This window comes from Penicillium concentricum, assembly GCF_028827145.1.
Source record: "Penicillium concentricum strain IBT 3081 chromosome Unknown utg000001l_segment0_segment0, whole genome shotgun sequence".
Lineage (NCBI taxonomy): Eukaryota > Fungi > Ascomycota > Eurotiomycetes > Eurotiales > Aspergillaceae > Penicillium > Penicillium concentricum.
In genome coordinates this window covers 2696630-2723654 of record NW_026622754.1, presented here as the reverse complement: position 1 = coordinate 2723654, position 27025 = coordinate 2696630, and the positions used below count along the sequence as shown (strand labels likewise).

The following is a 27025-nucleotide window of genomic DNA, read 5'->3' as shown; positions in this document are numbered from 1 at the left end:
ACGGGGTTCGTCGGGGTAGTCCTTGGTATCAAGTCTGCAGAGACCGCCGAAGATGAAGAGGTCGCGGTGTTATGCGGTTCGAGGACCCCTCTACATGCTGATGTGGATCCGGTAGAGGAGATCACCCGATATCTAGAATAAGTTCTCCTATGCAAGCTTGTCATCTCAGGCATTTATCACCAAGGGCAACTGTCATATTGTCAAAATGAAGAGTTTCAAAATTACCTTCATCAACAGTTTGATCTCTATACCAACCATGTACTTCGACGACTCCTACATAAATATATAGTAGACCTCTCATGATAGTAACCCTCGAGTACACTGGAAGAAACGTCTGAAAGTAAATCCCGGATCCTCGCAGGAATAGGATGACATAGTTTTGTATCTTGGTCCTAGCTAGCGGTGTTGACAGTGACCGTTTGGTAATTACCTTCAAAAGAGAAAGCCCGATGTCCTGGATGATGATCATGAAGGCTTCTTTCTCACTTCCTGAGATGCTGAAGAATATACGCGGGGTAGCCTGCTCATTATTAACCTAATCCAGAGCTGGAGAAGCCGTAACGGGGAGAAGCATTATAACCACAATCATGTATAGAAGCTATCTTGAGCAAGTGGTACGTCAACTGGACCATGAGGCACGTGCACGCCGTAGATTTCTAGGCGGTCTGAATAGCAGTATTCTGACCGCCCGCTAGGCGAAGAGTATCGATAAGGATTGCGGGAGATTATCCCCACTACATATCCGTCCAGAACATCATAACCATCAACAATTCCCTGAGAAAACATATCGCGCTGATTGAGACCATCGTGGATACAAAGCAGCTATTGTATCACACAGTTCTGCAGGTTTGGGTACAGTACCCTGGGCTTAATCACCCCACCTGAGTTTCATACACTGTGAGAGAGAGACACGCCTACGCCTGTGACTTAACGAGATTATTACGATGGAGGACTTCAATAGTGAAACCGATAGTGATTATACCAGCTACTGGCGCGACTGGGTAAGTGAATTTCCTTTTTTTTATGAATTCTATTGGGATGAGCGAGACGTTACGCCCGTTACGGCGGGGCATCGTGGGTTGGGGGTCGAATGGGCCACCGAATGAAGCACAGGAAGCCGATGTCTAGCGCAACACGAATGAGACAATCCTCTGATCGCCGTTGCCTTGGTCCCCTTGTTGCCGCGGCGATTCAACCGCTTGGGGGACAACCATGCGATTGGGTTCACTGACAGCGTTACGCTGGTCCCTTGTCGCCGCGGCGATCAAGCTCAACGTTACGCTTGTCGTCCCCGACGATCTGGATACAGGTCACGCTTGGCTTGTTGTCCCCGGCGACCTGGATACACGTACAGTCGTGCGCTGCCTTCCACGACACAAATATAAAAACCCCCTGTTTCTTCTTCTCTCCGATCTATTCTCTTCTCTTCTTTCAACCGCTTCATCTGCTGCTCTTGTGTCTTTGCTTGTCTCCATTCTCTTTCTGACCATGGCCAATCTGTTGCGTAACTGGGCTCTCAATGGCATGATCGCCTGTGTGCATCTGAGCATCATGTTGTTGTTGCTAAGATCGACGATTGAGGCTCGTGATGGCAACATGCGTAATGCTGTGGTGGATACTTTCGTCGCGATTTGCTTTTACGAATTTTACCTCATGTTGCTCCGCATTCACTTTATGACCAATCTGAATCTCTCGCTTCTTGGCCTCAATCACCCTTATGATCCCCGAGACCCCCGAGACCCTCCTAGCTCGGGTTCTAACCCCAGTGGAATTGGAAACCATTCATCTAACACCTCGCGCCGTGGCCCTGGAAATGCAGGGTCTTCGACGTCTCGCTCTCCTGATTCCTATTCTTCCAACTCTACTCGATACCGTCGCGCAATCTTTATCATGGTCGTGCTAATCGCAATCATTTATTTCCAGTTTGTCTCATCCCGCGGCAACGAATATTTCTGCGAAATCGACGAGGACTACCTGACCGATCGATTCAACCTCACTGGGTTGAACACTGAAGTTTCCTACTACCAATACGCTCTTGATCTTGTGACCGACGTTTTCGACCTTGATGCCGACGACGATCTGCGTGAGCAAATCGAAAAGTCTGCCCGTCACCTCTATGGCTTGGTCCATGCCCGGTACATTGTTACCACTCGTGGTCTTGCCAAAATGGTATGTTCAACCCCTAAACTGGTGTGATTATGTTTCCCTATAACCAACGTACTAACCTCCCTGCAGCTCGAAAAGTACAAGAAGAGTGACTTCGGAAAGTGCCCACGTGTGATGTGCGATGGACACGCACTCCTTCCTCTCGGCGAGTCAGACCTTCCGAATATCAGCACCGTCAAGCTGTACTGCCCCAAGTGTGAGGACATTTACAACCCCAAGTCGTCACGCCACTCGTCCATCGACGGCGCATACTTCGGTACCTCGTTCCACTCCATCTTGTTCCAGGTTTACCCTGCTCTCAATCCCGAGAAGAGCAGCCGTCGTTATGAACCCCGGATCTACGGGTTCAAGGTGCACGCCGCAGCTGCCCTCGCCCGCTACCAGGACAACCAGCGCGAGGATCTCAAGTGGCGTCTCGCTGAAGTGGACATCAACCACCGGTTCATCGAGGACAGCGAGAGCGATGACGACGCCTTCGAGTACGAGGAGGAGTACGCTGAGGGCACCCCAGCCAAGGAGAAGGTCGGTGATGCCACTCGCGTGGCATAGGGAGGGAATTTGAATTTCAAAGTTGAATTCGAGTTTGTTTTTTTTTTCTTTACCAGAGGAATGGATAAGCGGGGCGTGGTGATCTTCCACCTCCGCTCAGAGGGGCCCCTCTGACTGTATTTGTAGTTCTTGAATCCATCCTCATTGAATTTCATCGCCCAGTGTAGATTCTCGTACTTAAATCACTTGACTAGTCCACCATGGGAAAGGAGACTCAATTGAAACCACATCACTTTTATTCTATCTTTGCAATGAAGGTGATTCTAAAGTGGGTATGACCGTATACTAAGAGATGATAAACTCACAACTGAACACGAACGCGTATATTTCATTCCTCATGACCTATTTGTAGTCGTCGATTGGATTGTTTGACGAGTATGTCTTTATCGACATCAACTATGGGGCCAGTCCCATATCTTGCAATTGCTCGAATGCAAACGTTACTGCGTGAGCCAGTTCCTCGCCACGCTCCCATGCCTCATCATGAGCACCGCTGATCGACAAGACGCGGACCCGTCTATCACCGTGTGACAGCTCTTGCTTGGGTATCTGTGCCTCGGTCTGCTCCCAATTTCTCAAAGCCTCCTTCATAACCTCCGCCTGAGACCCGTCCACCAACTCGTCGTCCTTGGAATGCGCAAGGACAGTCAACCTTCCAGACTTCCACCCGCCTTCCACTCCACGAGAGCCAGCCATCTGAGCTGGCGATACACCATCCCAGAGCACCTCATCCGCCCCAAACGCCCCCTCAATAAACTCCTGGTAAGCCGAGATATCGGCATGTGTGTCCCGCAGCCGTCGCAGATCGTAAATACCCGCTACACCGACAATGGCAGTGGGTTGCGCGGTCAATGCAGGTGGTAGGGGACCAGGAGAGGCAGAGACAAACCCGATACTCTTATCGGGATTATCAGTGGATCCAACGAATGCCTGTTCACGATGATGTGACACCGCGCCCATCACAGCTTGGAAGGCGAGCGTTGCGCCGCAGCTGTGCCCAACCAGGATGTAACGCGTACCGAACGCGTATGTATTCTGGAGGAAGGCGAGTGCTGCCTCTACATCGCGGATGTGATCAGGGTGTTTCGCATCTTGGAAGTCCTTGGGGGCAGTATTTGTTGGGTCTTGTGAGTAATTTGGGTGTGCACTGAGACGGTACGAGATCGACGCAAACCCGGCGATAGGCAGGCCTCTGTTGCGAAGTATGGATTCCGTGGCATTGAATGATGCCGATGTAACAGCTGGATCCCGCCAAGCACCACCGTGGATGAAGCTAGACAGACGTTAGTCATTGCTTTGGGATAGGATCGTGGGGACTTGTGTACATCACCCAGTAGCCATCTTCGCGTGGATCGAGGGTTGTGACGGCGATGCTTTGTAGGTTATGGACTCGGCCATAGGCCACAGTTCGTGTCATTGAGTGATCCGACATGGTGTCTTGCGGAGTTCCATCTTGATTTATGGGGAAGTGGGACATGGCGATAGATTACGGGCTGGTTGGAGTATCATGTAGAACCTGTTACCATTTGACTGTCTGACATATTCTAAGTACACAATCATTGCTTCTTCCATTGTCCTAATTTCGCCTGGTCATTTTGTTTGTTTTTCTTCCCCCGTGTCTGTATTTTTGTAGACCAAAATATAAACTAAGTCTCTGGTCGAATGAGAATTCCCCGATGAAGTCCATGAAACTGTAATATTACTGTATTGCCCCTCCATCTACATATTGAAAGATTGTAACATATTTCGGTGTGTATTTCTAACACGCTAAGCCCAATCAGGAATTAATGGTCCCTTTCACACAAACCCTCCAAGTCCACCCGTCTCGACCTTAACAACCGTCCAACTGTTGCAATCTTTGACAATGGCCGAGTAAGTGATGATCGTTTTTTGCATGATCATATGATGCTAACCAACTTGCAGAATTCCAGCTCCCCTCGCGGCCGTTCAGGTCGAGGCCTTGGTATGCTCTCCCCGACGAAAATCTCCCCTAGTCCTCGCCAGCCAGAAATACTGACGTCGGATCTTCCAGGTGGTGATGAAAATCATCAAGCACTGCTCGCAGACCTTCCCCTCCACTGCGACCGGCGCCATCGTCGGTATGGATGTCGATGGCACCCTCGAGATCACCAACACTTTCCCATTCCCCGTCGTCGAGGTCCCCGCTGAGTCGCACTTTGACAACGCCGCTCCCAACCCGGCCGCTGCCGCTCCTCGTGCCAAGGCAAACGCCGCCTACTCCGCAGAGATGATCCGCATGCTGCGCGAGGTTAACACTGATGCCAACAGCGTCGGATGGTACACCAGCGCCAACATGGGCAACTTTGTCAACATGAACGTGATCGAGAACCAATTCTACTACCAGAGCCAGTTGAACGAGCGCACAGTCGCCCTCGTTCACGATGTCAGCCGCAGTGCCCAGGGCAGCCTCAGCCTCCGGGCCTTCCGCCTGTCCTCCAAGTTCATGGCTGCGTTCAAGGAGAACAAGTTCACTTCCGAGGAGTACGTTCAACGATCTGGGAAATTTACAAATTTTTATGAGATACATAAATACTGACAAGAATTGCAGCCTCCAAAAGTCCAACCTGCGCCACCCCGACATCTTCGAGGAACTGCCCGTCAAGCTCCACAACTCCCACCTGATCACCTCTTTCATCCACCAGCTGCAGTGCCCGACTTCCACAGCCTCCACTGAGCTCCCCCCTCCCTGGCTGCCCTCGAGTCCAGCCCCTTCGCCAAAACCTCCACCCTCACCCCCAACCTCGACAACCTGTCCCTCAGCATCGATCCCTTCCTGGAGAAGAACTGCGATCTCCTTCTGGACAGCATCGAGACCCACAACACCGAGGTCAACAACTACCAATACTACCAGCGTGTTCTCGGCCGCGAGCAGCAGAAGATCAACGCCTGGAAGCAGAAGCGCGCACAAGAGAACGCCAGCCGTGCCACTCTCAACCAGCCCCTCCTCCCCGAGGACGAGTGGCAGCGTCTGTTCAAGCTCCCCGCCGAGCCCAGCCGTCTGGAGAGCATGCTCAACACCCGCCAGGTGGACCAGTACGCGCGCCAGGTCGACAGCTTCGTCTCGTCCAGCACGGGCAAGATGTTTGCCATCAAGGGCAACCTTCTGCCCAACGAGACCTCGAACTAAACGTTGATGATTGCGAAGGGGAGAGACGACGCTTCTGGGATTGCATGACCTTTTTACGGCGTAGGGAGGGAAAATGTTCTCTATTTTGGATGTTAATATGACTTCCTGTTTCTTTTTTCTTCTATGAGCGGAGCTGAGTCTCTGGGCATTAAACTCCTGCGTTGTATCGACTTATATTCGATCATAGAAGGAAATCTTTATTTTGTTTAGAATATAACAAACACTTTGAACAGGTCAAATTCTTACGTACTTTTTTTTACAATAGGCTAATCTACGGATGGCACAAAGTGATCTAAGACAAAAGCAATGTTAGATTGATCTATGAAATCAGACATCTATGAATGATGTGCATGCACCATCACTCATTACCCGAGCGCCACGAAGGTGGCCCACCGAAGGTAAGGGGATCCCGAATATCCCAGGGAACCGCCTGCTCAAGCTGCTCAGCAACCATCAATCCACTAACGGGGTCTGCATTGTCCTCAGAGAGAGTGGCAATCGCGGCAATGATGCAAGGCTGAATAGCAGAGCAGATCTGATGGAAGAGGGTGTCGCCGGTAACAAGTGCAGCCTCGATACAGCCAGGAGTCAGCAGAGAAAGCTCTCTAAGCCCCTCCAGCACGTGAGTGCGAAGATCGGGGAAAGCTCGGAGCTCTGTAACCTGGCGCTCTAGAAGCTGCATGTAGTAGTGTCGGTCTGCGCTGTAGATGCTGTCCTGGGCAGATATAGCGTCAGCCATGGTGAAGGGTGATCGGGGTGATGGGAGTAATAGAGACTTAGTATGGATCTGGTGGATCTGTGGGATCTGTTGGATCTGTGAGGATTGTTGGAGATACTGTTGCTTGGTGAGAAGAAGATATCGAGGTGGGAATCGAGGCTATTTATGTAGTTCGAGTCGTCGAGTTCGATACTCGATGAAGGCTCGCTTGGAAGATGAGAACAATGGAAGGATCAAAGATACTTTGTTTATATCTTATCTTCTTGATCCCGAGATCAAATGAGATACAAAGGCCATTGAGGTATAAAGAGACCGAGAAGAAGGGACTAGAAAAAGCAAAGAGACATTGGCTTTTGTAACTATGAAGAACTTTACGAGACATTGGATGATCATTTCTGATCTCTGTAGTTAAACGTTAGGGGATGGAACGCTCAGACTTACTTACATTACAGAATTCATCTTAGTATTATCATAGTTCTCAAGACAGATTAGGAATTATACTCTACACAGGCACTAAGGGCGGCTCGTCGTATAGATAAGCAAGGCTATTGAAGCTTGGAAATATGACAAGATGCTATTTGATTTGATGTCACTTGAGTATGTAGGTAATATAAAAATACATGTAGTTGAACAAGACAAGTTTTTCCGGCCCGGCAAATGTACATCTTTTCCGTGTCCTGCAAGCTCCGAGTCGATGGATATGTACTCAATTCCTGTTGTTAATTGTATGTATGGGTTACCATGCTTCCCCTGTGAACTTCAATGGAACATGAAGCAACCGATGACCAAACTTCGTTGGCGAAGGAAGATGTCCAGCTCGAATGTTGACCTGCAAAGACTGGTGGAGCAACTTCGGTGCAGCCAATCCTGCATCACGTTTCTTTCTCAAAGTCACAAACTCTTCTTCGCAGATACTCTCTTTGAGATGTTTATTCAGCTTCTTGTGATCCTGGACGCTCACCCAAGGCACAGGGTCACTGCGTCCATCCGGGGGATAGTCATGGCCTGTCCATATCTTGAAGTGGTCAGGGAAGCTTAGAAGCTTTCGACCTGATTGGTAGAGGTCGTTGGCATCGCCACCGGGGAAATCACAGCGTGCAGTGCCGATATCCACATGGAAGAGAGAATCACCACAGAATAGATTATCTAGAAAGCTCTTGTCAGTAACTGTGTAACGAGGTTGTTATTGCTGGTAGATAATTACCTCCAATCATGTAACCGAGATGATCCGGGGTGTGTCCGGGTAGATGAATAGCCGTTCCTTTCAGGTTGCCAATAGTGAAGGTTTCATCATCGTCAAAAAGCTTGTCGAAGACTCCTGTAATTTCCTTTGGTGGAACGCCATATCTCTCGGCGAACAATTGTTGTACTTGTTCAATACGCTTGCCAATGCAGATGGGCGGCTTATGATCTTGATCCTGGGCAAGACGTTTTTGAAGATAAGATGCTGCACTCAGGTGATCTGCATGAGCGTGCGTTTCGAGAATCTTGTCGATCTTATAGCCCTTTTCCTTGATATAAGAGAGTAAAGAGTCGGCTGCGTGAGTAGTCACGGCCTGAGTGGCGGGATCAAAGTTCAAGACCGGGTCGAGGATGACAGCTGTTGATGTCGACGGATCGGCGATCAGATACTGCCATGTTCCAGTTGCGGGTTCGAAAATATCGTGAATCACAGGCTCAGTAGATATACTGGATGCAGTGCTATATGAGACTTGACGTGGGATTGGTTGGTTGGTAGGGATGGAACATGAACGTGGCGAGAATGGTTTGTTCAAGCTACGAGCCGGGCCTTTTTGTGATTGACGAACTGTCCCCTTGGTCGAAATGCTGTTTCTTGAATATTTCGCGGTATGAGATAGACCTGTTTGTGCCGCTTGTTGTATATGACGCAATTGTCCAAACCCGGTCACCATTGAAGTTCGAATGGGCCTGCTAGACAATCTGAGAAAGTCTGACGACCATTGCCGGCCGATTCTTGATGATTGCCGAAAGCTGATCATGATATATTGTATTTGAATATCAAAAATTGTTGAATGGAATGTAAAAGCTGTGGTGGCCATACTTGAAAGACGTGAGTCGGCGATTGGCGAATGGCGATTGAGGGTCGGCGAGCATCTGGTCGCCGATTGAAAGAGTCATTGACATCGCGGGATCCACGACAACATCCATGGATACGTTCGGGATTTCTATTGTTCAACCCCGGGGAAATATACCCCGGGGAAATATGATAGCGAAGTACATTTTAGATGTTGCTAACGCTCTAATCCCATATGTTAAGGTGAATCAAGGTCACACATTAAAATCGAGGCCACAAACTACCATCAGGCCTAAAGTGAGATATGTTAGTCCAAATGAAACATATCGAAGTGAGAACTTGTACAATACAATGCACATGCATGCACGCCACCAATTTAGAACACAGTATTCTTTCAAGTGGATACCGTCAATAAAATACAGAAAAAGGTGAGAGGTACATACTATGAATCAAGTAATATTAATTATTGGTATTAGTATTACTGGCAAACATGCATATGAAGTATATGCTTTGTACCAGTTCTCAGCCCCTCTAGCAAGGTAGAACATGAAACATGTAAATATTATAATCCTATTGCTATAGATATCATAGTCCTGTTGCTTCAAGGGGGAACACCGAAAGCGTCGGCGAATCAAGGCCGATCCCCGATATCGGAAGGAGTTAATCCGAAATCACGACATCGTAAGTTCAGCTAACTATTTTATATGCTTCAAGGCTCTTTTTCCAAGGTCACATTCTGCCTCAAACATGTTTCAGCGTCGCACAGTAGTTGCTGCCAAGCGCTCAGTCGCTCAATGGCGGAGTCTCGCAACCGCGTCTCCCGTGAGCTCCGGACGCAACCATAAGATTGTAGTGGTCGGCGGTGGTACTGCTGGTCTCACCATCAGCCACCAGCTCCTGCATTCTGGAAAATTCGCACAAGATGACATTGCTGTTATTGATCCAGCCGCGTGGCATCACTACCAACCCGGCTGGACATTGGTTGGCGGTGGCCTCAAGGACAAGACGGAGCTGCGCAAGCCATTGAACAGCTTGATTGATCCCAAGTTCAAGTTCTATAACGAGGGTGTAGGCGCCTTCACTCCCACTGAGAATGCGCTCACTCTTGAAAATGGCGATAAGATCAACTATGAGCATCTGGTCGTGGTGCCCGGTATTAGCATCAACTATGGCGCTATCAAGGGTCTCTCCGAGGCGCTTGCGGACCGGAACTCAACAGTTTCGACGATCTATAGCTATGACACCTGTGACAAGGCTTTCCGCAACATTGAAAACTTCCGCGAAGGAAATGCCATCTTCACTCAGCCAGCCGGTGTGGTCAAGTGTGCGGGCGCCCCGCAGAAGATCATGTGGCTTGCGTTGGATCACTGGAAACGAGCTGGCCTCTACAACCCTACCAACCCCTCTGCCTCTCCCGTCAAGATTAGCTTTGCCACCGGTCTCCCAATGATGTTCGGTGTGCCCAAGTACAGCGCCGTCCTCGAGCAGATGCGAAAGGACCGAGGCGTGGAGGGATTGTTCCAGCACGATCTCCTTGCTATTGATGGCAAGGCCGCCATTTTCGCCTCTCCCGAAGGAGAGATCACCAGACAATTCGACATGTTGCACGTTACCCCCAAGATGGGTGCTCATGGCTTCGTCAAGAACAGCCCTCTGGCTAACGAGGCCGGATTCGTCGATGTCGACGACAACAGCACCCGCCACAAGAAGTTCCCCAATGTCTGGTCTGCCGGTGATGCTTCCAGTTTGCCCACGTCCAAGACCGCCGCGGCAGTCACTGCCGAGTCACCGGTTCTCGTTCGCAACCTTTTGCAAAGCATGGAGGGTAAGGAACTCGATGCTTCTTACGATGGATACACCTCATGCCCGCTCTTGACTCAGTACGGCAAGGTTCTTCTTGCCGAATTCAAGTACGGCGGAGTGCCCAAGGAGACATTCGGAGACATGTTTGGTATTGACCAGGCCGAGCCCCGTCGTGCATTCTGGCACCTGAAGAAGGACTTTTTCCCCTGGGTGTACTATAACTACATGATCAAGGGTAACTGGGGTGGACCTAAGGGCTTCCTATAGAGGAACCGTGGAGACCGTGTATATTATCTCTGTGTTGCGATAGGATGGTGGTACCTGAAGGTTTTTTTGATAATTATGAGGTTGCAATAAAAATAGACAATCCTAGAGCGAAGCATCTCCACAGTTCTAAGAAGATAGTGTTCAGTTCAATCCCAAGTTAACCAATTAACTCGGGAGGTGTAGTAGTTGAGGTCTGTTCTCACATGCAAGTCTCACCTTCTGCTGGAGACACGTGACTATGTTGTACATGACGTCATCGTCCATCATATCCATCGATATCGATAAGCGTTCAGCGAATCCTCTGGTGGAATTGTTTACGAATGACTCTCTCATCTTCGATGTTTAAATTCACAATGTCTCTACCACTGAAATTTGACCTCTTCTATTTTATATTTTCTCCATGTACAACACTAGTACCGATATCTGGGTTGTGAGTATCTCCAGTCCAACTACACGCGTTCCTAAATTTCACACATGATACATTCAGAGTTCAATCGCTGACTGGAATATATTCTTTAGGCAGGCGCATTTGCGGCAGTCGTAGTCGATTTTGTCGTCTACCCATTCGACACACTTAAGACCCGTGTCCAATCTCCAAACTATGAAAAGGTCTTCAAAGATGCGCGCACAGGAGCAGTGCAGCGTAAAGTACTCTTTCAAGGATTGTACCAAGGCGTCTGGAGTGTGGTATTCTCGACAATTCCAGCGTGTACGTGTTGTCTCTTATCGGTGACCGGGGAACCAGGAACATGACAGCTGACGATCCTATCTACGCCAATCTAGCCGGTGCATTCTTCACCACATACGAAGCTGTGAAGCACATTATGTACAACTCCTCAACAAAATATCCCACAAGCATAACGGGTGGCAAGGCGACGGCCCCCGAGGGCTCTCTAAATAGTCTTCGCTTGCCCTTTACACATTCCCTCCCTACTCCAATCATGCATGGAATTGCCTCTTCGGCCGGGGAGATGGTGTCATGTCTCATGCTCACGCCGGCAGAAGTACTTAAACAAAATGCGCAAATGATCCAAGGTCGCCAAACAAACAAGTCCGCCATGGGACAAGTGCTATTGCGATTCCGACGTCATCCTTGGCGCCTATGGAGTGGGTACACAGCACTGGTTGGTCGAAATCTGCCAACTACAGCTTTACAATTTCCGCTCTTTGAGTATGTGCGATCACGCCTGATTGCCCGACGGAGGCAATGGAAAGCGAACCGCAGCAATACTGGGCGATCACCGTCGGAGCAGTCAGAACAACTAGTCGAACGGGCCGGCTTGACGGGTATAGCTGCGGCATGTTCGGGGACGGTCGCGGCGACGGTGACTACTCCAATTGACGTGATCAAGACTCGCGTCATGCTTTCGGCGAGTGATTCTAGCATGAGTTCCCAAGACCAAAGTACTCGGGCCGGTACTCATGGAAGTGAAGTCTTATCTTCGGAGGCACAAACAAAAGCCAAGCCTAACAAATCTCTCATTTCTGTCGGTCGTGATATCATACGTTATGAGGGCATCCGTGGGTTGTTCAAGGGCGGACTGATACGGGCTGGTTGGACGGCGATTGCATTGGGCCTGTATCTAAGCCTGTATGAGGGAGGCCGGTTTTATCTGGAGAGTCGGCGGAAGGAGCGGGACCGTATCAATGGGAAATTTGGAAAGCAGATTGACGAAGGCGAGGAGGTTATCTAGTGAAAAGGGAGTGTGTAGTGATAAACCCTTTCGTCACGCTACCGTCGCTGTCAGTGTAAAGGCTCATGGATACTCGACTCACAGATCTCCGTCGTCAACACTATCAACCCAGTCTTGAGAAGAGGATCCTTCTTTGTGTTCAGGGACTTTCTTGATATCCCTTTGAATCCATTGTAAAGACAAAGTGAGCTGGCATTGAACAAAGGAACCCCACTTTGCAAGGTGCATTGTATTTTGGTCTCTCGAGGCTCTCTGAAAGATTCAAAGTCAAAAGAGAACAAAGGGCGTCTTTGAGCTCAGGCATAATAATAGCCGGGGGTCTTCAACTATATAAACCATATTCCCAGCCTGCACATAACCGACAACCAACACTCTACTTCTGTGTTCCAATGCCTCTATACAATCCATTCAAGCGATCACAAAATACAATCATGTTGCACACATCTAAACGCCAAGATAGATACCAAGATTCGGACAGTCCTATGGATACCCTTGTGGACACTGACGAAAGCTGGGATGCAGATGACGAGGACTCTGGTTCAGACAGCATGTCCGATGCTTTCAACTTGGCGCCGATGTCAGTGGTACTAGGACTGAAATCCAAAAAGGAAGTCCCCGGCTTGTTTCGCTTCAGGGTCCGCCGTGAAGAAGACAAGTTCCTTGGTGCCTCGGGTAAGTCTGATGGCTGGATTAACATCTCTCATTTCCTCTGGACCATGTGTGCTACACTCGCTGATGCAGGCACTGATCGGGAATGGACAGCGACATTCGAGAAATCCCGACCCCAGTGGAATAAGATCCAGGTGCAGGTGAAGAGGTTCGGATTTACTCAGTTTTCTTCTGAGATCCCTCCTGCACCGGTTGATCTTGCGTTGGTCCAATTCTTTGGATCCCAATTTGATGGAGAGGTCAGGGGATTTGAGATTGAACAAGAGGATCTCAATACTGTCCCTGATTCTCAGGATATCTGGACACTCTGGCGATATATTATCGAGACACCTGCAGATGAGATTAAGGAGTTCCACGTTACCCTTAGAGATACTGGGAAGCTTATGGGCTCTCAGTAGATTGTAAGATACATGAGTTATTTGCACATGTGAGGGAATATATTTGTTATTGAATCGAACTTGTTACTCATACTGTTTCTTCGCATCTAGACATACATTACATTACCGTCCTCAACTTTATTGTTCAATACAGTTTCGCATGTCATGTTTTATTTCACTGTAGTACACTATTCCTGTGTAGCCCTTCAAATATGCGATTAATAGTAGACCTTATTTCCAATATGCTAAGAAAACTTTAGGTTAGTCAAATCGTTTGTTTACACAAGCCATATATATAGCTGCAGCCAGGGGTCGGATGTACAGCAGTATCAACTTCCAAGCAGTGCGGAAAGACATTATGAAAGGAAACACCTGAAAGTATATTATCAGGCAAAGATGAAGGGTATTTAAGGCTCCACACAGTTTAGTTCAGGGTAAAACCTCTATGGAGGGACCTTGGGTGACCGGAGTTCTCAGGGTTCCGCAGATCACCTGAGTACCCAACGTTCTGCCGTTATCCACCGCGCAGAAAAAGGAAAAATGTAAACAAAGCAAACAAACGTAGACCGCTCACTCCATAGCATTTGAGACGTCACTCCTCAGTAGTCACTAAGCTGAAGGTCTCGTTTTCCTTCACAGTTGTATGGGTTGCGCACCTTCTACGTTGGGGTCCGTCCCTTTTGCCATCATTCACTTCGCCCGCGCTATTTCCCACGCGTCCTGCCACCCTGTAGCAAGCATGTACTGATACATGGGTTTGGTTGGATCGATATGAGAGCTTGCCATTCTGAGAATACCACTTAATCAGATGCGTTGTTACCAGTAATTTCTTTACCCGATGAAAGCCCTACTTCTGAAAAGAAAGTCCCGGTCAATAGCAATGTCCCCAGATATGATATCCCCCCTATAGCATACCGCAAGTCTTATAACGATGTCAAGACACTTGCTACGGCTAGCGCCATAGATTGAGACTGGGAATGATATGCAAAATCCCCTTCCCTGGTGTACAGGTTCAGAGTCGACTGTGAACTCTCCGATCTGGAGACGTTGGATTGTAAGGTTCATCAATTCGTTGTCAGAACAATGGCTGTCCTTGTTCAAAAATCTCACTGTAAGCCACAGCGTGCCTCGGAACAAGCCATACTCATCGATAGTAGGAAGGCCTTCACGGAGAAAGACAGTTCGTGTGGAATGCATTTCTTGGTCCCTTAGTAGTAATATGTGGACTTGAAAATGGCCGAGGTAAATATTTTGCCAGTTCTTGCTTAGGTCACGATGGTAGTATAGTTAGATAGTTAGGTGTTCAAGAAGTTTAAACACCAGATAGTCAGGGAAGAATATCCGTTCTTTGACTTGGCCAGGAACAAGGACTTCCATTGTTTGGCCATTTTGTTCTGAGATGTAGCCAGTAAAAGAGATCAACCTTTGTTACTGTATCTATATACCGGCTCCAAAGAAAGAATCCCAGTTCAAAGACCTCAAAGAAAGGCATGGCAACAATGAAAGGACAAAGACTTTGTTCTCCCACCATTCAAAGATACCATGAGCCAAACTATATAATGGTGTCAATTTCCATTGCTTTGTAGGAATATTCCATTTGTTCACTCCATTTGTCCAGTCTACCTAGACTACAAACTAACCAATTTTGCTGCAGGTACATAGATCTTCTCCACCGCGAAGATGGCTAAGGACAAGCAGCCCGCCCAATACGGTTCCACTGGAGCACGGAACAACAGTTTTATCACTGAGCGCGAGGTTGACGGCGAGCGTCGTTCGATCCGCATCTACCACGATGGTCGGGTATCGCAGCGCGAGGGCCAAGATGGCCCCGTTCGAACACCAGCCAGCAGCACTGGAGCTGGCCCTAGCACCGAGACCGTCCGCAAGACTACGACTGCTCCCAAGTTCGAGGATCTTAAATGTGATCCCGAGACTGCCGCTGAGATTGTTCAGTACTGTGGTGAACTTGAGGAGATCCTATCGCAGCTGCCCGCAGAGTATCATGAGAAGGATACTAACACTCCTTCGAAGCAGTGGAAGCAGATGGGTGGAAAGGACCACGCTAGAGATTCAGACATTCACCACTAGATGAATTTCTAGCGGGCGATCCACAGTAATCGTGACTTCGGAGCTAACATAGGACCATAGCACAATATGAGACAAGGTAACAAGAGATTCCTTTCATAAAATTGTATCATTAATGTAGGAAAGTATAACGTAGAGTGTTGAGAAGCAGAGTGCCGAGTACTACGGTATACCGTCCGGTTTCAGGTAGACCTTCGAGCGTCGCAGTGCATAGCGACCTTGGGAATTTGGTATAGGTTTTACGAATCAACACTTGTGGCTTCTTCGAATTTGATTATTTTTCAACTATTACATCGATGTGATCAGAAGTTTCGCTGGCAATGAAAGACAATAGAAGTAAAGTCCCAAGTGGTATGCACTATACACAACAGACAGTACAATTGCCTAAGGACTATATAGGCCACTATGCAATACCATAAGACTTCTATTCAATTGTTCTAGTGCCCTGAGGTGTCTGTAATCGTCGCATCTTCACTTTCCCTTTCCCTGTCTTGCAGTCAGCAATATTTTGTATTCTTATCATCTTCACATCAGATATATATTTATATTTATACATTTATCCCTCTCTCACTTCATTGCATGTTGCGTCTCTGCCAGCCAAAACTGATTATTTCCACCGCCACAACGTGGATCAAAAGTCTCAGCAAGATCCACGAATATCACCCTCGAAGATATAGTGGCCGACTCATCGAGCGATCTGGCTGTATATCATCATTCGATCGATCTATCCTGGACTTTCTGGGATTTCAGTTTCTTCATTCGCCGACAAAAATGATGATTTCCGCCGAGTTACACGAGAGGATTCCGAGTGGAATGAGACCAAAGACTGAACTGGTCTCATCAACCCTGTCGTTCCCATTCTCAATATCCCAAGAAAGAAGTGACCCATGGAGCGTTGGAAGGGCTAGATCAATTTATCACCGAAAGGTCCGACACCAAAACAAAGATCCTTGTATCACGACATACTTACTGACTGCCCTTATAGTGCCCAAGACCAATGTGAGGCCAAAGTTACATGGACTTGAAGGATGAATTGCCTCGTGTTCCAGCAATGACCCTGGATTCATCAGCAATACTAGTCCAACAGCGGAACCCGAAAAAGAAGACATGTCCTCCAAACTCATCCATCTACGATATTGCAACCCTCGCAGATACGTCCTGTATAGCGGACCCCTATGGAGAAGTAGTTGGCCAAATGGCCGATCGTTGCGCGGGTTTATATTAGTGATATTATCAGTGTGGCTCATGCAATCATCCGCAAAGCAGTTCAAGTCTCCAAAGATACGCAGATCTCGCCAAAGCTCATGTCTCTATTGATGGACGATCTTGTTGAGAAATCCTTTGAGAATTGAACGGGAAGGAACCCTGATTCTCTCAATCACTACTTCAATGACAATCTTGAAAAATGGTCAGTTCGCCAGGTTTGGAAGAGATCGTCGGAGAAGGTAGGAATTCAAAGCGAAGACGATGACAGCTGAAGAGAGAGATTGAAGACTTGGAGGCCGGAAAGACAGTTCATTGTGTCCCCAAATATCAAAATATCACCTACAAGCACAGCGGACCGCTTATGCATATGAATGCTTTGTGGTAATTCTTTTGCTAGTCTTGCGAGAGCCTTGTTGATGTTATTTTAGTAGTCTTCTCAGATATTCTTTTTATGTCTTTTCTCCAAAGGTCTTCTCCCTCGCCGGTGTTAGCTGGACATTAGAATAAGACGGAAAAAAAAATATAAACCGTACAGAGGACCTTTCTAAATGTGACAAGGGATGTCCAAGTATCACGAATTTATCATAATATCGATGTTGAGTAGCTTCAATTCTATCAAAAGGGCCTGGCTGGAGCTACATCACTACTAAATCAAACACCCAACATCAGATACAAATGCTACATGTACGTATAAAGGGAACCATGATGTTTGACCCAATGTCTACAAGACAAAGCTAGAATGATAATAACATATCGATTGTTATTTCACAACTATTCCCACTCTAAAGTTATGCACCTAGAACCCCGGCTCCAACAGAATATTCTCAATAATGAAATGAACACACATGTCGCATTTAGGATTGATCCCAAGTCTCGCAGCCAACTGGGGCAGTCTGAGCTGAAGCGCTTTGCACATTTTCGGAACCTCAACGTCGTAGAACCCAGGTGGTTTTGCTGTCACACAGATATGGTCGCTTGCCTCAGATGCCATCACAATAGCAGCTCTCACCAGTCGATTTAGGTGTTCACAGCCGTGTTCGCGGAGGTTGGCTTTCACTTCGGCAACGGTGTCGGACTTCGGTTGATGTCTGATGAGACGGGATTGTTCTGCGAACCAGGAGAGGAAGGTTGTTCGTTGGTTTTGGAAGTCGGCGACAAGCTCGAGGGCGGACATTCTGAGTGCCGGATTGATTTGAGATGTGAGATGTGACTGGGTAGTGGATTTTAAGTGCAAGTCTCGAGGTCTGCGCTTGTCTAGCTTAGGGGGGTTAGAGTTGATTTTGAGGGAAAGTGCTCAGGCTCTGTGGCGTGGATGATGGAGCGAGTTTGAGACTTGAGCGGATTGGCCTGGTGAAGTCAGTTGGTTGGAGACGAGGTATGAGATGCATATAAATGATTCATGATACCTCGATGTAGTGGGATATGGGGATATTCACACTTATCTAGCTCGGAGGAGACTTTGGAGATTAGAGCAACGCATGATTTCTGGGGTTGGGACTATTGGAGGAATGAATGGCATTGAGGTTGTTTCCTCTAGAGCTGAGTGAGAGAAAGAGGAAACCTTGAGCATCAGGCACTCTTCACTTATAATTTGATTTTCTGTCTGGAGTTGTAGCCCATTTATGCCTAATATCTGCCTTATAGAAGCCTGTATTATTCCTAGTCTTAGGTCATATGCACCCCATCAGTGAAGACTTTATACCCGAAACTACAGGGTCGTATATCATAAAGATAGTCTCATTACTACAGCTATGACACTGAACAACTAGAAGATAATAAAGAATCCAAATTGCGTATATTGCTGGGTCATAGTATCATATGAGCTTCATACATGTCATCACTTCGGGTCTGTCTGGACTTTCACCATATAAATAACCAAAAAAGAACAAAACGCTGCAACTAATATCCATACAAAACAAATCGAACAAGTTCCCACAAGGATAAAGAACCAGATTTCTGCTTTACAGGTTCGTCAATTTGCGGAACCAACTGGGTTTCTTAGCACCAGAACTCGGCGGAGCACCTTGTCGACTCCCCGGCTGGGACCTCATCCCACGATCACGTTCATAATCACCACTTCCAGAGCTGCTCTTTACACCATCACGACGAGAGCCGCGATGCCGAGAGCGGGAATCATCAATCTCCTCTTCATACTTAGCGCGACGACGTGCCTTACGGCGCAGAGCGCGACGAGCTTCCTCATCTGACGAAAGAGAGTGAGCATTACCTCCTTCATCAGCTGCAAGAGGAGGCATATCAATAAGAGTGGGGACGATCTCCGGTGGCTCCGGAGGCTCATCACTTTGCTGGTAAACCCAAGAGGAAATCTTATCTTTCGCACCGCGGCCAGAATTTAGACCACCAGTCATGAGTGGCTCCCGAGTTGGCTCAGGGGCGACCTTAGACTTGCGACGACGAGCGGTCGGTTCTTCAAACGCGCGGGAGCTACGAGCACCCCGACGATCTGTCTCACGCTCATCGGGATAGAAATCATCAGGAATCCTTTGCTCACGTTCACGACGACGACTCGCTCTCGCGGCCATCATTTCCTCTTCGCGCATTCGTCGGCGCTCACGGCGTTCTGCAGCTCTAGCTTCAGCCGCGGCTTCGGCTTCGGCTTCGCGAGCCGCTTGCTCTTCTCGAGCCCGACGTTCTTCGCGTGCAGCGCGTCGGGCCCGTTTTTCTTCCCGTAGACGGTCTTCCTCTCGTAGACGTTCTTCCTCTTCCTCTTCGCGAGCACGCTGTTCGCGCGCCCGTTCCTTTCGCCTCGCGCGCCGCTCCTCTGCTTCCCGAGCTTCGTTTTCACGAGAGTCAGAAGGTGCTTTGCGGGATCCACGTCGTGCCTGTCGAGCTGCGCGTCGAGCTTCCGCTTCTTCGGCTTCTGTGTCGCCGCCTGGTGCTATACCGGGGGCGTCAGTCATGAATCCTTCGGCATCAGTGTCTGGTCGGACAGATCCTCGGCGTCGATCTTCGCGTCGCGATCTGCGAGCACCTTCGCGCTCCATTTCTGCCGGATATCTTGCATCGTCATCACGATACGAGCGCGACTTTCGTCTTTCAGGCATCTCTGGGCGTTCGGGGCGGTCAGGTCGTGTGGTTTTTCTCAAAGAATCCAAAAGCCCCATGAATCCACCGGACTCTTGTTTCTTCGGCGGCGCGGTGTTGGCGCGCTTCAGACGGCGTTCTCTAGGAGGCGCATCAACAAAGGCCATATCCTCGGGTCCTGACATAATTTCTGCGGTGGGATATGCTTGATATGGATCAACCAGGACAGCATCATCCTCGTCATCAGGTCTGGGCCTTGGCTATGAAGGATCGTCAGTTAGTACAGCGGACAAAGAATACTCCGGTCATCCGGTCATACCTGTCTCTTCGACTTGCGCCGTGAGCCCTTGGAGCCCTCCCTGGGTGAGTGACCCTCGGCATCCTCCATATCAACCATAACGAGGTCATCATCCTCGATCGCATACGGATCTCGAACTGCTTTAAATAAAGTCAGCGGGAATAAATGAGAGGTAAGAGTAGAATAAAACATACCTGACTTCCGCCTGTCCGTGCGCGGGCGCTCACGTCGTGACTTGGAGGGATCCATGCCCATCAGCTTGGCTGCTTTGTCAGAAACCTCAGGCTTCTCATCCAGAGGTGGATCGACAGATTTGTCCTCTATATCAAATGATGGACGCCTGGATACGGGTTTCGAAGAAGAACCAGGTTTGCGAGTCGATTTGCTTTTGGACTGGGGTGTACCCAGTACCATGTTGGCCAAGGCGACGCCACGTTGATTCTTCGAGGGCCGCCCCTCTCGTTCTCGGCGCTTTTCCCGGTCAGACGAAGACCTTTCCAATTCTGGCTCGGGGTCTTTGGGTCGAGACCTTGTTGATTTTGTCCTCGCTGCAGGAGAAAGTTCTCGAGTAGACTCTTTTTTCTTGGGAGGTTCTACTTCCTCTTGAACCTTTTCCTTCTTACTCAGTTTCGTTGGAGTCTCTGCTTCCTCTTGAACCTTTTCCTTCTTAGTCAATTTCTTTGGAGGCTCTGCTTCTTCCGGAGTCTTTTCCTTCTTAGTCAATTTCTTTGGAGCTTCGGCTTCCTCCGTACTCTTTTCCTTCTTACTCGACTTCTTCGGAGGCGGCGCAGCCCCCCAAAAGCCCCACGAAGAACTGGTTGTAGTGCGCTCAGGGCGCGGTCGCTCCTTCTTGGAGGATTTTGGAGGCTCTTCGGTAGGCACCGATGGAGGCACGGGAGGAGCAGCTTCGCCCTTTGCTATCTCCTCAGGCACAACCTCGGGTTCAGGTTCAGGTTCAGGTTCGGGCTCAGGCGCAAGCTCAGCTTCGGGCTCAGCTTCGGGCTCTGGTTCTTGTTCTGGTTCTGCTATTGGCTCTGGCTCCGGGTCTAGTTCACGTGTTTCCTCGGGAGGTGGTGGGGTTGGCTCCCTGGGAGCCGCAGCAGCTGCGGCGGCTGCAGCTGCGGCTTTCTCAGCTTCGGCCTTTTTGTACTTCTTAAGTTCCTTTTTCGACATTTTTGAAAGATCTGGGGCTGATGGCTCTGGTTCCGGTTCCGGCTCTGGTTCGGGCTCCGGCTCTGGCTCAGGTTCAGGCTCCGGCTCAGGCTCAGGCTCGGGTTCAGGTTCGGGCTCGGGATCATCTCCAAAGTCTGGGAAGCTTCCAGGAATAGAGTCCTTGGAAACTTTCCTTTCTTCAGACTCAAGAGCTTCTGCTGTTTTAGACTTGGACTTTGAACTCTTCTTCGCTGGAGCGGGCTCCTCTATGGGAGGTTCAGGCTCTGGGTCTGGCTCGGGTTCCGGTTCGATCTTCTTTTCCTTGGATTTGCTCTTGGCGCTTAATTTTTCTGCCTTTGCCTTCTCCTTCTTGGCCTGCTCGAGGGCCTTGATGCGTTCAGCAACACTGAGCTTGGAAGACTTAGACTTGGTCTTTTCGGGTTCAGGGACCGGTTCTGGTTCTGCTTCAGGTTCTGGCTCTGGCTCAGGCGCTGGCTCTGGTTCGGCCTCTGGAGGGTTATCCTCAACATCGATAAGCAGGTCTTCCTCCTCTATGAGCTCTGGTTCCTTCTTCTCCTCTTTCGCTTTCTTCGTTGATTTAGTTTTGCTGGTAGATCCTCCAGTTAGGCTCGACCAAAAGCCTTTGGATGCTTTTTCCTCTTTGGGAGGAGCTTCGATGGCCTTTGTGGTCTTCTTTGAGCCCTTAGAGGTCTTAGGGGCTAGCTCAGCCCAAATGTCGTCGGTATTATCATGGAAAGCTTCCGGATCTGGACTCAGACCCTGAGCAGGAGGTGTCGGCGCACGTGGAGGAGGTTCTTCGATCTCCTTGCCCTTCTTCTTCTTTTTCTTCTCCTTTGCTGGACCCCAGATTCCCCAGGAATCCTCTTCGGCCGGTCTCTCTGGTTCAGGCTCAGGCTCTGGCTCAGGCACCGGTTCGGGCTCGGGTTCGGGCTCGGGTTCCGGTTCCGGCTCTGGCTCAGGCTCGGGTATTGGTTCAGGCACTGGCTCCAGTTCAACAACCGGTTCAGGCACTTCTTCGGGCTTGTCAGATGGAAGCTCGAAATCCTTGCCAGGGATAGGAAGGCCCTTGCGCATCAGTTGTTTCTCTCGCTTCTTGCGTTCCTTAGACGATATCTCGCGCCAATTCTCGTATAGAGGTTCATCAGGCACCTTTGGCGCCTCGGGCTCGGGTTCTGGTTCTGGTTCTGGTTCAGGTTCTGGCTCCGGCACGGGTTCTGGTTCAGGTTCAGGTTCCGGAACAGGCTCTGGCTCAGGTATGGGCTCAACTTTGCCTTTGCTTTTCTTCTTGTCCTTTGAAATTCCCCAAGCGGCAAAGGGATCAACTGCTTCTTTGGGTTTTGGTGGGTCATCGATGATAGGCTCCGGATCAGCTAAAAGGTCGATCTTCTTCTTCTTCTTATCTTTGGTCTTCACTGGAACACCCCAACCCCAGTCATTATCTCCCTCGGCTGGTTTAGTCTCCTCCACTACCGGTTCAGGTTCAGGTTCAGGTACAGGCTCAGGTTCCGGCTCCGGTTCAGGCTCCGGTTCAGGCTCCGGTTCAGCCGCCTTAGCTGCCGCCTGCTCTTCTGCCAACTTTGCTGCAGCTTCGTCCTCGTCTTTCCATTTCTTCTCCATCTCCTTCTTTGCTTTACGCTGCTCCCTCTTCGACAGACCTAGATACCAAGCTTCCTGCGTAATATCAACTCTTGGTGGAGGCGCGGGAGCCTCGGGTACGGGCTCTGGATCGGCTGTCCCCTCCTTGTCTTTACTCGTATCCCAACCTCCTCCTCCCCAGTCGTCTGCTGGCTTGGTTTCGGCAGATGGGGAGCCCAAGTCGAAATCGAAATCGCCAGGCTCCGATACTTTCTTGGGTGGTCCCCATGGGTTGTTGTCCTTGGATTCAGGAGGAGCGTCCCCAAGAGGATCAAGCTTGCCACCGGTATTCCAGTCTTTGCCCCATCCCCCGAAACTAAATCCAGTTCCGCCAGTCTTGGGAGCCGCACTATCGAAATTCAAATCCAATTGCGGTGCGGCCTCGTTCAGACTTATGTCCTGGAACCCTCCAGGGGGTGCAACATCCTGTAATTTTACTTAGATGTCCGTCTTGTACAGTGGAAGAGGTGGCCTTACCTTTCCTTTCTTCTTTTTTCCTACATTCGTGAAGGCAGCCCACGAGTCATCACCCCCACCCCCACCGTCATCCTCAGCCCAGCTAAGATTGTTGGCAGCAGAAGCTTCAGCGGCCTTTCGTTCTTCCTCTTCCTTGGCTTGTCTTTCTTCTTCTTCCTTTTCCTTAGCCAGTCTCTCTTCCTCCTCCTTGGCTTTTCTCTCTTCCTCTTCCTTGGCCTTTTGCTCCTCCTCCTCCTCCTGCTCTTTCTTCTTTTTATCCTTCTTTCCGCTCACATTCCAATCGCCCCAATCGTCACCGCCATCTCCCCCATCACCGCCTCCAGCGCCGCCTGAATCACCGCCAGCCTCACCGGCACCACCGTCGCCGTTAGAATTGTCATCCCCTCCTGCCGGTGGCGGCGGCGGAGGAGGGGGTGTAGGTGGCGGTACTGCTTTCTTTGCGGCCGGGGCTTTTTTCTTCTTATGTTCCCGAACACCGATAGGATTCTCAAAATCAATGCGTACATCCAGCATGCGATCTTTCAGCAGCGAGGAAGACTGATTATGCGATTTTTGGCGAGTCGTTGGCGCGAAAGAAACAGCCGTCGATTTGCGCTCCGCGAGTAGAGGTAGGGCAGAGTATTCAGGTGGAAGATCATGAATCACATCGTCGTAGGGAGGCGGAGGCTGGTCGTACGACGGTGGCTCTGACGAGCGAGTCGGAAAGCGAGAACTGAATCCGGTGACCAAATCTACTTTTTGGTGCACCCAGTTATTTGGCAGGCAGAAACTCGCTCGGTCATTGGAGGGAGTAGTCCAGACCTCATCGAGGAGTTTCTTCCCCATTTTCACGCTTTGTGTGTAGTATGCGTCATCCTCCGCGGTGTCGTTCTTCCCCGCGCATACGCGATAAGACCCCTCAATTGCTTCCATGTCGAAAATCCCATGCGCCGAGTTCACGGCCGGTCCGATCACTGATGTGGCAACTCAGCGATGTTAAATAGCGAACTCATCTGTGGGTGGGTTGGATTCGAGTCCTGGTGGGGGGATGTTGTCCCAATCGATCACGGTGTTTTTCGGCGCGGAGTTGCGATAGTATGTTGTTGGTGTGGTAAGGTTGTGCGAGCGCGTGTTGTGAGACTATTAAGCAAGTAGATCAAGTCAAATTCAAGTCAGATAGCGTCCCTGCACGACCGGCGCGACTTTAGGTGTTTTTGGATGTTGATAGGTGATATCTAGATGAATGAAGGGGCGGTAACACAGTCTGTAAACCTGAGCCTGTTGTAAAATGAACACAATGAGTTTCAAGGAGTCAAGGGAGTCAAGGGAGAGAAATAGGGAAAAGTTCGACTGGGGAGGGGATCTTCTGGAGAGGCAGGGATAAGTTCAGGCGGTGGAGGTGAAGATCATCCCATTTAGCCCGCAAACTTTCAATGTATGTACTCCTTCCGTACAATGTACTTGTTTGATGTGCTTATTTCATTGATGTAATCGAAGGTGCTTTGATATTACATATCATAGAAGTTACTTGAGACATGCAAGTTGAACCGCATACTTATATGAACACCCCGAGAAGATAGGAAAAAAAAAACATAGATGGCTGGGGCCACAGAAGGGTCAAGTGCATACTCCGTACCTCTACGAAGAATGGAGGTAAACTTGGAACTGAAGATATGTACTCTGTACATATGTATACTAACAATATGTAGGTGTAGATTTTTTGTCTACAATATGCATGCGCGTCGCATACTCGAGAGGTCGAATGTTGCACAGACCCCACGATAAACAGTTCCATGGTTCCCAACTTCAAGTCCATGGATTATGTTATTGGGCACCATGGTACTATACACCCAAAATCCAATTGGCTATATAAAGTACAAGATATATATCCCGTCCAATATACACTGAATATACACTGACAATTTCATACAATGCAGGGACTCCCTTCTACTGTACATCGTAGTTTCGTTTGTACCTGCAATGCTCACATCCTCGAGTTTGCCTACAACATGTGTTTTACGGAGTAAGTTGCATGAAGTACTCCGTAGATGCTGGAAAATTCTCCTCGAGCCCAATTACTCAATGCAAGTCCTGGACTAAGAGGGCCACCTGCAAGCGCAACACATCCTTTCACACCGCCACTTGAGTGTCGGAGCAAAAAAAAAAAGGGCCCAGTGCGGGGTTGGTGGAGAGTGTGCGGCGAAAAGGATCGCAAGGGTATTTTTCTTTCTGACTCATTCAATGGAGACACTGTCATGGAATTGAATTGGAATTGGAGATGGTTAACTCTCCATAGATTGATTACGATATCATATTGCGGCGCTGCCACAGCTCGATCAAACAAAAGACAATCAGTATAGAGAAACACGGTTTGACAGGACGAACTAGAATACAAAAAGGAAACGGGAATCAGGCCATATGGGGAATTGAAAACAACATATGACAAACAAGCTTGAAAGTCCAAACTGAGCTAACCGCTTTCCGGGAGGAACTAGGTCAAGACTATTCCGATGGAAATCCCCAGTTCAGGCTCACATTCAAGTGGAGTCTTCCGAGTCATACAGAGAGCTCTTGGGTGCCGGTTGACCGTACGCCTGCTGGTGCTCTCGCTCATAGCGCTCGCGATCTTCAACTTGCAATTTGTGGTAGCGCTATATTCAACGTCAGATTCTGCAATTCGGTATTTATCGATTCAGTTAAAGGGCCCTTACATCTTTCTCCGATTGGGGTAGTCTAGTCCATTCCTCGGCAATGGCTGTGAACGTCTCTGTGCCGGGCTTTCCCTGGTAGCTAGCGGTATCGATACGGTCCGCCAAGTATAAAATGTAGGCGGATTTCGGTTTTTTGGGCTGGCGGTCATCTTTGATGGGAGTGTAGTGCTTTTTGCCAAGACGCGAAAGAGTCAGGCGGGCAGTGTTGGCCTCCTTGATCTGGAGAGGCGTGTGCGTCTTGACCCACGCGTCAAAGGCAGCGGCGTTGGCGGCGATATTCGCCTTGGCCTGAGCTTGAAGTCTCTGGATTTGGGGGGTCAGCATGCCACTCCTAACGTATACGGAGAAGCTCAAGGGCACATACCTCCAACTCAGAGCCACTGATGGATTTCCCATGCTCTATAGCGACCAGGAATGCTTCCGGTTGCTTGTATTGACCCTTGATCTCGCGCAGCTTCTCACAAACAGCAAGAGTGTAGGCAGAGGTGGGCAGCCTCTTAGGCCGCTGGACCAGACCGGTCGTCTTGAGCTCTTTGATATGAGTGTTGTGTTTCTTGCGAGTCTGAACTTCCTGTTGTTTCTCGCTGAGAACTCTCTTCTTCTTCGGTTCGCTGTTGGCTTTGGTGGAGCTCTTCGCCTTGGGTGTCTTGCTCGCCTTGGGAGGGGTAGAAGCAGTCGCGAACGCATTCGATTGGAACAGCGATTGGATGGAGGAAATGGGTTGGACCTGTGGGCGCACCAGACCAGTGTTGGCTGCCAGACAGAGGCTACCGAGTTGGTTCTGCAAGTCGATCACACCAGTACGGCCAGGGAGGGCACCGCGGTGGAGGGTGCGGAGGAAGCCCCCCGAGCTGCCGACTGCCAAGACATGAAGGGATTATCGAAGCCTATTTAGCTATAGCGAGTTGAAGAAATAAAAGCAAAGATGAGACAAATCAAACAATTGAATCTTCAAAAGCTAGAAATCGATAGAGGAGCTGTTGACGCAAG

General features: G+C 49.3%; 11 protein-coding genes across 11 annotated transcripts; 5 read left to right on the top strand and 6 right to left on the bottom strand.

Annotated features, from left to right (window-relative positions):
* Positions 1-1212: 1212 nt before the first annotated feature.
* N7517_001026 (casein kinase II subunit beta) lies at positions 1213-2715 on the top strand (the record flags this gene model as incomplete). Its single annotated transcript, XM_056718756.1, has 2 exons — positions 1213-2169; positions 2236-2715. 2 exons carry the CDS (start codon positions 1213-1215, stop codon positions 2713-2715), a joined length of 1437 nt encoding a protein of 478 aa, XP_056582891.1.
* Positions 2716-3111: 396 nt separating this feature from the next.
* On the bottom strand, positions 3112-4192 carry N7517_001025 (arylformamidase; the record flags this gene model as incomplete). The annotated part of the gene is made up of 2 exons (XM_056718755.1): positions 3112-3988; positions 4041-4192. The coding sequence occupies 2 exons, from the start codon at positions 4190-4192 to the stop codon at positions 3112-3114; spliced, it is 1029 nt and encodes a 342-aa protein (XP_056582890.1).
* Positions 4193-4705: 513 nt separating this feature from the next.
* On the bottom strand, positions 4706-6602 carry N7517_001024 (uncharacterized protein; the record flags this gene model as incomplete). The annotated part of the gene is made up of 3 exons (XM_056718754.1): positions 4706-5231; positions 5274-5943; positions 6233-6602. The coding sequence occupies 3 exons, from the start codon at positions 6600-6602 to the stop codon at positions 4706-4708; spliced, it is 1566 nt and encodes a 521-aa protein (XP_056582889.1).
* A 715-nt stretch (positions 6603-7317) lies between these two features.
* On the bottom strand, positions 7318-8750 carry N7517_001023 (MBL fold metallo-hydrolase; the record flags this gene model as incomplete). The annotated part of the gene is made up of 3 exons (XM_056718753.1): positions 7318-7727; positions 7786-8573; positions 8644-8750. The coding sequence occupies 3 exons, from the start codon at positions 8748-8750 to the stop codon at positions 7318-7320; spliced, it is 1305 nt and encodes a 434-aa protein (XP_056582888.1).
* Positions 8751-9363: 613 nt separating this feature from the next.
* N7517_001022 (NAD(P)/FAD-dependent oxidoreductase) lies at positions 9364-10686 on the top strand (the record flags this gene model as incomplete). The annotated part of the gene is made up of 1 exon (XM_056718752.1): positions 9364-10686. One exon carries the CDS (start codon positions 9364-9366, stop codon positions 10684-10686), a length of 1323 nt encoding a protein of 440 aa, XP_056582887.1.
* A 400-nt stretch (positions 10687-11086) lies between these two features.
* Positions 11087-12380, top strand: N7517_001021 (putative mitochondrial carrier protein; the record flags this gene model as incomplete). Its single annotated transcript, XM_056718751.1, has 3 exons — positions 11087-11116; positions 11206-11395; positions 11470-12380. 3 exons carry the CDS (start codon positions 11087-11089, stop codon positions 12378-12380), a joined length of 1131 nt encoding a protein of 376 aa, XP_056582886.1.
* Positions 12381-12811: 431 nt separating this feature from the next.
* N7517_001020 (uncharacterized protein) lies at positions 12812-13447 on the top strand (the record flags this gene model as incomplete). Its single annotated transcript, XM_056718750.1, has 1 exon — positions 12812-13447. One exon carries the CDS (start codon positions 12812-12814, stop codon positions 13445-13447), a length of 636 nt encoding a protein of 211 aa, XP_056582885.1.
* A 1659-nt stretch (positions 13448-15106) lies between these two features.
* Positions 15107-15514, top strand: N7517_001019 (uncharacterized protein; the record flags this gene model as incomplete). The annotated part of the gene is made up of 1 exon (XM_056718749.1): positions 15107-15514. The coding sequence occupies one exon, from the start codon at positions 15107-15109 to the stop codon at positions 15512-15514; it is 408 nt and encodes a 135-aa protein (XP_056582884.1).
* Positions 15515-17513: 1999 nt separating this feature from the next.
* On the bottom strand, positions 17514-17891 carry N7517_001018 (uncharacterized protein; the record flags this gene model as incomplete). Its single annotated transcript, XM_056718748.1, has 1 exon — positions 17514-17891. One exon carries the CDS (start codon positions 17889-17891, stop codon positions 17514-17516), a length of 378 nt encoding a protein of 125 aa, XP_056582883.1.
* A 787-nt stretch (positions 17892-18678) lies between these two features.
* N7517_001017 (uncharacterized protein) lies at positions 18679-24257 on the bottom strand (the record flags this gene model as incomplete). The annotated part of the gene is made up of 4 exons (XM_056718747.1): positions 18679-20022; positions 20082-20197; positions 20255-23294; positions 23346-24257. 4 exons carry the CDS (start codon positions 24255-24257, stop codon positions 18679-18681), a joined length of 5412 nt encoding a protein of 1803 aa, XP_056582882.1.
* A 1604-nt stretch (positions 24258-25861) lies between these two features.
* On the bottom strand, positions 25862-26891 carry N7517_001016 (High mobility group superfamily; the record flags this gene model as incomplete). The annotated part of the gene is made up of 3 exons (XM_056718746.1): positions 25862-25975; positions 26036-26338; positions 26400-26891. Coding segments are annotated over 3 exons (909 nt in total), but the record flags the coding sequence as incomplete, so codon positions are not given.
* Positions 26892-27025: the final 134 nt, after the last annotated feature.